At 34.3% G+C, this 8,694-nt stretch overlaps 2 protein-coding genes and 1 long non-coding RNA gene across 3 annotated transcripts; 2 read left to right on the top strand and 1 right to left on the bottom strand.

The window, feature by feature from the left end:
- Nucleotides 1-314: 314 nt before the first annotated feature.
- On the top strand, nucleotides 315-1,805 carry LOC125387156. The gene is made up of 2 exons (XR_007227697.1): nucleotides 315-1,295; nucleotides 1,532-1,805. It is a non-coding gene; the product is annotated as an uncharacterized LOC125387156 (long non-coding RNA).
- Nucleotides 1,806-2,882: 1,077 nt separating this feature from the next.
- Nucleotides 2,883-5,121, top strand: LOC100652105 (galactokinase). The gene is given in 5 exon segments (XM_020868132.2): nucleotides 2,883-2,895; nucleotides 3,122-3,313; nucleotides 3,442-3,714; nucleotides 4,016-4,060; nucleotides 4,063-5,121. Coding segments are annotated over 5 exon segments (1,203 nt in total). The 3' UTR covers nucleotides 4,743-5,121.
- On the bottom strand, nucleotides 4,628-8,204 carry LOC100646975 (cell wall protein DAN4). The gene is made up of 3 exons (XM_003393558.4): nucleotides 7,984-8,204; nucleotides 6,520-7,017; nucleotides 4,628-6,375 (listed from the first exon to the last, which is right to left on the bottom strand). Exons 1-3 carry the CDS (start codon nucleotides 8,048-8,050, stop codon nucleotides 6,281-6,283), a joined length of 660 nt encoding a protein of 219 aa, XP_003393606.1. The 5' UTR covers nucleotides 8,051-8,204; the 3' UTR covers nucleotides 4,628-6,280.
- Between the last annotated feature and the right edge of the window lie 490 nt (nucleotides 8,205-8,694).

The raw sequence follows: 8,694 nt of genomic DNA, 5'->3' as shown, positions 1-8,694 counted from the left end.
GCAGTTGAGGAAAGGAGCGAGAGCGAAAAGTAATGGTGGACGAGAGTGGCTGACTGTTTATACAGAGAGGAAAGGAGGGAAAGATCGGGAAGAGAACACGGGAGATGGATATAGATGAGGACGAAGTGTGGTAGAGAGGAAGTTGCGAGCCCCACACCGAAGGCGAGCAGAGGAGAGGCAAAATAGAGGGATACGAGACAGAGAGAGAGAGAGAGAAAGAGAGAGAGAGAGAGAGAGAGAGAAAGAGAGAGAGAGCGTACTCTTATTGACAAAGGACAGGGACTCCGCCCCTGTCGAGAGAAAGTTACACTCACGTCTGCGCCTCTTTTCTGTTGAACGATCCACGCGCTCTCACAGAGAACCCTGGAATTTCGCTTCTGTGCTTCTTTCCCAAAAATCGAATCTTTTCCGTATCATTCTCGTCCCAACTATCACCCACGATGTCGAAAGACATCTCATTCGTCTTTGGGCGTGTAGCGCTATGTTTACTCGCGTGAAACACGGATTAACGACGACAAAAAAAACACATATCTAATGCATACAAAATACCGTTTCGTTTCCTAGTACGTGAAAAGGAACGGCGTTAGATCTTGAAATATCTAACAACCGTTCTACATAAGACATCGTTTGCCTATAACGAAAGTTCTAGTGTAGCGAATCGTACGAAGAATGTACAAAAACATGAGTCGAATATTAATTTTTCTTTTTTTCATCGTATACACGCTTATGTTTAGGTTGCGACGGTCGTGTGCATAAGCCGGCAGTGCTCTCTCTCGATTCGATTTCGATACAGTTTAGGTATATAACTTCCGTATCTCTGAGATTCAAGCTTCATACTGTGATAATTATGCGAATATTCGTGACGTACAACTCATTATTGTATCAGCGCGGACAACCGTACGCCGCGTATGGCTATTTCACAATTTTCATTGTACCATCTGCGGTAACATACAAGCATAGTTGGTAACAGGATACTGTAAACTGTTTTATGTTCCTAGCCAAACAGCCACGCACACCAGCGATTTGTACATTGAAAAAAGAATTTTATTGACGCTGCTACGCAATATCATGACACATTTTACATCCCCTGGGAAACATCGCGTCGTGTCGCGTTTCTTGCATTCGTGAAATTATTATTAAAGGGAATAAGTAATTATTATAAATAGTTATTAATCTGTTAAATGCGGAATTTAATTTCAAAAATCCTTTACAGAGCGCGCAGATAAAATCAAGCAATGACGAATATACACGTCGAATGCGGAACAAATATTCTTATTATAAATTTTACGAAAAAAGTAAGTCAAAATGATGAAGGATTATATTTTTATTCGATAAAAAATGAACAATTCATTGTTCATTTGTTCATTGTAAAAATTGCCAAAAAAATAATAAAATTCATAAAGAAGAAAAATTTAAGAAATTCAGTTGATTTCAGTGTGGTATTTTTCAAAGCAAGATATCACATAAAGTGACACTTCCTTAAATCGAGCACCAGTAATGTGACTCCTTACGAATTCCATTTTTTGAGCAGATGGCACATCTTCGAAGTGGATTTGCTTTTGATGGTGTAGCTGATATAAAGTTATATAAGCTGATATAGAACACAAAACAATTCGAGGAATAGCTGATATACACAACAAAGTACACAAAACAATTCGGGGAATAGTCGATATATGCACTTATGGGAATAATCATGTAATCAAATTTTTTTTTTATTAACATGATATTTACTGAAAGTATAAAGGAAACATACCACTAGATGTCATTTATATTATTTTTTATTAAAACTGAGTTTTTATAGTAAATGGTAATTTTTATTTCACATGATGAGTATACACGTCAACGGGATCGAAATAAAGTTTTGGATTGACGTGTTTATACGTCGAATGTAGTTAATTGGTTAAAAAGGAAGAGTCTTCGAAAACGTGTAATCCCGGTTAGGAAGCAAATATTTTTGACAAACAAGAGAAAAACAAAAGAATGATCTATCTAAGGACCACGCTGTTTTCAAACATTGATATTTTCATCACGTGTTAGAAACATGTAGTTTACTTCTCTCAGTTTATGGCGCTGTTCCGCAGTCTCGGGTATCTCCCTTCTACGAAAGCATCGCGAATGTCACGTTTCGACATCATTTGCATAATCGGAGAGAAGGAGCGAAATCAATGAGACGGAGAAACGAGAAAAATTGCAATTACCACGATATGTGGTGTTAAATCGATTTTTGCAGGAACAGTTCAAGGAGAAAACGCACGGTTCGCACGATTTCGTTCCCTACGTTGCACGTTTCGTTGAATCTCTATGACGCGCAAAACAAAACGACGAAAGAAAAGCCAAAGTCCCGGGTCCGGGACTCGAGCGTTTCGTTCGTTTCTCCGGAATGTCAAAAATATCAATCAAAAATATGCTGATTCGTAACACTTGGGGAAATTATAGCTAGATGACTTTTCTCAGAATGAACGATAAATCCAGTAGTATCCATACGGCGTGTATCGCTTCCATGCCAGTCAATTTATCGAACAATAAAGTAAGAGTTCCCATCGAATCGTTCGTGGATAATATACATATGATATTGCACGATATATTTGAGTCTAAATTTGTTAACTCGTAAACAGTCTGATCGATTCGATTCTTCGATAGGACAAAATATATAACGCGTTTTAGTTTTCAAAAAAAATTTCAAGTTTGTGAAGTCGATGATATAATTTTAAATATAAACTAGATAGTACAGAAAAGCTTATTTTTATGTCTCATCTTTCAAAATTTTCTTGCACACATATTCCATACACGTAATTGTGTTTACATATCGTCGTACAACTATAAATTTAAGCTATAGAATATAATATTAAGCATAATATATAATACAAGTTAATAAGATATTAATGTCATCACTACGTAAGATAGAGTTTTCTGCTACGAAACTTCTAAAAATTTTAAAAGAATAAGACTTAAGAATTAGAAACAAAATTTAATATGATTACGATTAATTGCGGTTAAATATAAACCGTGATGATAATACGCGTGTTGATTAAATATACGTATTACGTTCACGTTTAAGAATTTACGTGTCTTCATGCAAGAAACCATTGTAAATTCCATCATATCGTTCCATCTGATACAGTTTTTAAAGGATTACTACAAATTGGCGAAACCTTATGTAAACAAGCATTTGTCCAAAAAATTCCACGTTTAGATGAATTAAGATCTCTGACCGAACAGGAATTTATTAATTCTTATGGATTAATCCCTACCTGCGCGGTATTTGCGCCCGGATGTTTAACCATAGCTGGCAAGAGCACCAATTTCATGGAAAGTAAATCGTTATCCATGGTAGGTGCAAATTCAATCATTTCTGCGATGATGATTCATCGCGAGTCCCGACTTTTCGCTTGCACGATCACTGAATATGTACTTTCCTACGATCGTGCCGCACGGAAGCAGCAATAACGCGTGTAACGTCACACACATACATACACACACATTTGCTTGGTTTATCTTCCCTTGAAATAAAACAGGCCATTCAACTTGTCACGTTAGTGGTTGGTAAACGCAATCACGGCAGCAAATGGTGCCAGGTTAAAACGTTCTTGGAGAATACCGACGGGGAAATGTTCAAGTTTCGCTTGGATGATGAAAATCTTTGCACATTAGCGGAAGAAACTTCGTGGATACGTTGCTTAAAAGGAACGATACGAAGTTTCAAAGATAGCCGAGGTATTAGCCAGTTCGTTTTTCAATCTCCTCGACAATTAAATTCTTTTGAACGCAGCAGATTGTTTAACGCGTTCTTCGTTAATCGAATTTCCATTATCCATGCGTAATTAATTATATTAGCTATATTTTCGCTAATAATCTAGGTAATTTCTGCTGGTATTAAAAGCAAAAAAAATCTATGTAATCAAATTCTTTTTCAACGTTTCCGAGGCTGACAGCCAAGTAAACAAATAGCAACATCACGACGCAAAAAATGCGTACGAAACACGTGTTGGTTGAATGGAATCAATATTGTTAACAGCACACGTTCCTGGCTTTCAAATCGTAATCGTATCCAGCTTACCAGCCAACACGGTCTCGGAAGCAGCTCCGCCATGGTCGTGGCGTTGTATACATTTTTTGAAGCGATTACAAATACGTATACTGACAATGTTATAGAGAAGACGTTGATATGCCACTTGATGGAGAGTTCTTGTAAAGTTCGTATGTCGGATGTTTTAACTTTTGTTATCGGGAACGAGGATGAGATTTTCGCATTCGATGCACGATCCCTTGATATCGATCGATGCAATTGGAATGCCATTGATGTTCAATCGATTCTTATCGAATTAAATAATGTTAAAAAAATTAAATTATCGAAACGACGTGACGACGAACGTAATCGAATACATTGCGAAGAAATTATGACAATGATGAACACAATGTCTCGATAGCGTCCACATCCGATCGGCGTGTCCATGATGGAATTTTTATTTCCGCAAGAAACAATGGAAACGGCCAATGATGTGATTGACAAGGATAAAAGAATAGTGGAAATGACAAATGCGATTAGAAATGAACAGTGGGAAGAATTGGGTAGGATTATTTATCAAATGTTTCGGTATATCATGTAGCTTGATTAATTAACTTGATATTTTGTTTTGCCATTGCATAGTATTAATATCGTATAATTCATATAAGCAAGTATTTTACATAGCTTGTTAAAATATTACACGGAATGTAAATACAATACACTATTTAGGCTGTAGTTTTTTTTAAATATATATATTTAGGTATCTTTTCTTATAATAGCAGGTCGCATATTCGACTTCAATTAATATGTTTCAAAATTAGTTTATTTATGTACCGCACACGTTTCCTTAAAAATAACTGAACTCTCGTTACGTTTCTCTGCAAACTTCGATTTAATGTACATTATAGGAAAGCTCTTACAAGAAAATCATCGTTCTACGTGTAAACACTTAAAATTTTTACCCGATGATATTAAACGTAACAAAAACATATTCGAAACTATAGAAAGAGTTTTAAGGGCCAGTGTTATTGATTACGGTACATCTATCGTCACATTAGTAATTTAATTACCTTCTTTTAAAAATAAAATACTTACTTTAAAAAAAGAAAAAAAAAGGAAAACGGAACGAAATAAACGAAAACTAAATCTCTATACATTTTGCCCGTATCAGAAAGAAAGAAAAAAGTCTAAATATAAATGAAAATAGGTATTATACGATTACATTAAGTAAAATATTAATTAGCATATTACATTTCCTTATGATCCGAAAACCAAGTTCAACATTTGTTGTAATCATATAACTATGTCTCCCAACAGGTACAAAAATCGAAACTAAAAACTTTCATTTTTTTTTTTTTTTGACTCGTACGAAAATTCCTCAACAAGAATATTATTTAATGAAGGCATGTACAGGAGCATCTATAATTTATACGTACGAACGACCCTTATACCCTTAGAATATAAAATATTCTTCACACCCGAAATTAATAATTAAATATCATCTTAATAAGAAAAGTAATATTGAAAAATATAATCATAGAAAATATGTCATACCGGAGTTCGTTTATACCATATCATTATTTATGTGCAAATCTCCTAAACTTTAATCGAACTCTTTTAAACGTCTCATACTTAATCCTTTTACATATTTTGTTCTTACTATGAATATACACGTAGGAACCTTTATATCTGTGTACATTTCATCGTTTTTATATTATTTTAACCATTGTTTTTACGTATGGCAACAGCTGATAAACGAGTTTAATTAAAGAAAAATAGAAGAGTTTTACGAAATAATTTTCATTTGAGCAGAAAATATTACGTGGACTTGTTATAGTGCAAAATTGATCTTTTTGATGGAATGTGTATTTGATTGGTCGTCAACTTGCGTACGCAAATTACGCATGCGCATAGTAATACTATATTTGCTTTTCTATTTCTCTCCTCCTCTCACGCCCTCAAGATTCTCTTTTTCCTCTTCTTCTATGCACATAGTATTCGTTCTTTCTTTTTCATAAATATAAACGCTATTACAATGCGCGTGCGAACATACGAAGAGACAATACTATAATGCGTGTAACTCGTCTTTGTCATTGGGTACAAAGAAACGAAATTCGCGTTTGCACATCACATTACTAAGAGCACTTAAACCACGCGACACTTAAGTGCGTTATAAAAATACGTAATATTATTATGGTAAAATTCATAGTTTCCAGTTCAAACAACTGCATTTACTTATTGGAAAATGGAATTTTCGCGATGACAATATTTGTATCATAGCGTGCGGTAGTTTTGTTCATTGAATGCTCTATAGAATTTCCAAGTGATTACACCAATTACCATTAAACATGTAGCTAAAATGATGCCACCTAGAAAAGGGAAACATTTTACTTAATCATGTGATAACATTGCAAGCTTCAACGTATGCATGTATTTCTAAAATCTCCAAGCGAAATGACTATTTGAGGAAGCAACAAAATACACACAAGTAGAATGTATCATTTCCTACTTACCTAAAAAGCTGAGTCCATCAAAGTGTCGTTGTGTATAAGATGGAACAACTTTTGTCGATGATGGAACTGGAGTAGTTATTGGTGTTGATGAAACGATAGGTGTTGTATTGTTCGTAGTAGTAGGTGTAACTATAGTCGTAGGTGTAGATTTTTCAGACGTAGGTGTTTGTTTGGTTGTTATTGATGAAGTTGTAGGTGTTGAAGTTATTGTACTTGTTGTTGAATTGCTAGATTCTGTACCATGATCATTGTCAGGAACAGTATCGGTTTTTGTTTTGTTACCAATAGTGATGTTAGTAGTAGCAGCAGGAATAGTATCAGTGGTTCTGGTAATATTGTCTTTGACATCGGCATTTTTAGTTATATTGGTACTAGAATCCTTAACAGAATCCTTAACTGGTGCAGCAATACTCGAGGAATTTTTAATAGGTGCAGTACTATTGACTAGATCCACTGTCTGCTGATTGATAGATTTAGTATCTCCTTGGGTCGTAGCAGCTGTGTAAAAGAATTAATATTACATGTATTATTATAAAATCTTTGCTTTTAAGCTGCTTATAACAAAAAAGAAAGTTTATTAAATAAGAAATGAATTAAACGTAATTATAAATGAAAACAATATTAACGAGATATAATTTAGTTTAAAAAGGAAATGAATTTGTACATTTTTAAAAATGAGTAATAACGTAAAATAAAATTAATCGAAGTAAAACGATATCACGTAAAAGAGTTGAAGGTCTCATAGAAATGAATAAAATTGTGCAAGATGATTATTTACTGTATCTAATAAAATTTAGCGATTATATTCGTTAGATCGCAAAATATCCTGCCGTATGGCTAAGCGTATAGACATTCGTAAATATAAAATCGATAATGGTAAAATTCTACAGCAACATAGTAAATTTCATAGTACATAGTACATGATTAATTAAAGAGTGCGAATAAATGATTGAAGGATTAAACGATTAAACGATTACACGATAAAAAGATGAAGGATTTTAGGTACGCCTATGTTTCTAGAGACATCGAGAAATATAGCAAGGGTCTGTCTTGTGTAATACGAAACAAGTGAACGTGCTACTGCGTGTAAATGAAAAATGCCTGTAAGTACGCGAGACAGTACGTTATATATTGCTATTTCTCACGTAAATCGAATATTTTACGCGATGTTTCGAGAAGTATTAAAAACATAGATTCAATATGTATCAACGTAACAATAGTTAAATGTGAAACGTTTATTAAACGCCACGTAGATGACCGATGTTCGACAGAGAATTTTCCGTTAAAGTCGATTATGTTTCGTGCACATATTAAATAAACGAAGGCACGCACCATCAACGGTACACGTAGCTTGAACAAAATATTACAAGAAAACGGCGCAGTACCGAATTGATTAGTAAATTAAGAAACAAAGTTAATGAAGCAAATATGTACATGGTGAAATATTAATATGTATGTACTTACCATTATCAGCCGCGATGCAGCAAATTGCCGTAGCTAATAAAACGCAGGTTATATACACTAATCTCATTTTTACGGCGAAAATGCGAACAATCTCAACAGTCGAGTATGATTTTTACCAGAAGCCCGATGTCGTTGAATGGATTCCCCGCTACAAACAAGTATAGAAGCGTAGAACGTAAGCTTCTACCAAAGCTGAAATTGAACTGATCGCTGTCGCTAGCATCAGCTTCCACTTCCACCAATTGCAACTGTACGAAGACAGTAGCGACGCTATACGTAATATGTGTATAACTTTGGTTTTTAAACATATTCCCTAGATCATTCTTAATTTCTTGTTTACCACAGATCTCCTCTAAACAATATTTTTTGTCGCCAATCTCCAAGACTTAATTTAGAATTTAAATGCTGTAACGTACCTAAAACATATGTATTCAAAACATTCATTAATTACTCATCAACGATCTTCCAATTTGAAGAGAAGAGATTTAATATAAATAAATAAATATGCATACTTCCATTAATTTTTTTTTATTTGGATAGTAAAATAATTTACGTGTGTGTGAAGATTTGGCAGCACCTGGAGATCAGCGGATCACAGATTAAGAATCGCGGTCGTAAATGGTTTGTATGACGTAATCAAAAAATTGTAGATATTATTTTTGCTTCATGCATTATCGGTAAAAATTTGGTAAATTAAAATATCATGTCACT

Source organism: Bombus terrestris, chromosome 2 (genome assembly GCF_910591885.1).
Source record: "Bombus terrestris chromosome 2, iyBomTerr1.2, whole genome shotgun sequence".
Taxonomy (NCBI): Eukaryota; Metazoa; Arthropoda; class Insecta; order Hymenoptera; family Apidae; genus Bombus; species Bombus terrestris.
The sequence above is the reverse complement of the archived record's forward strand: the minus strand, read 5'-3'. Positions and strand labels throughout refer to the sequence as shown.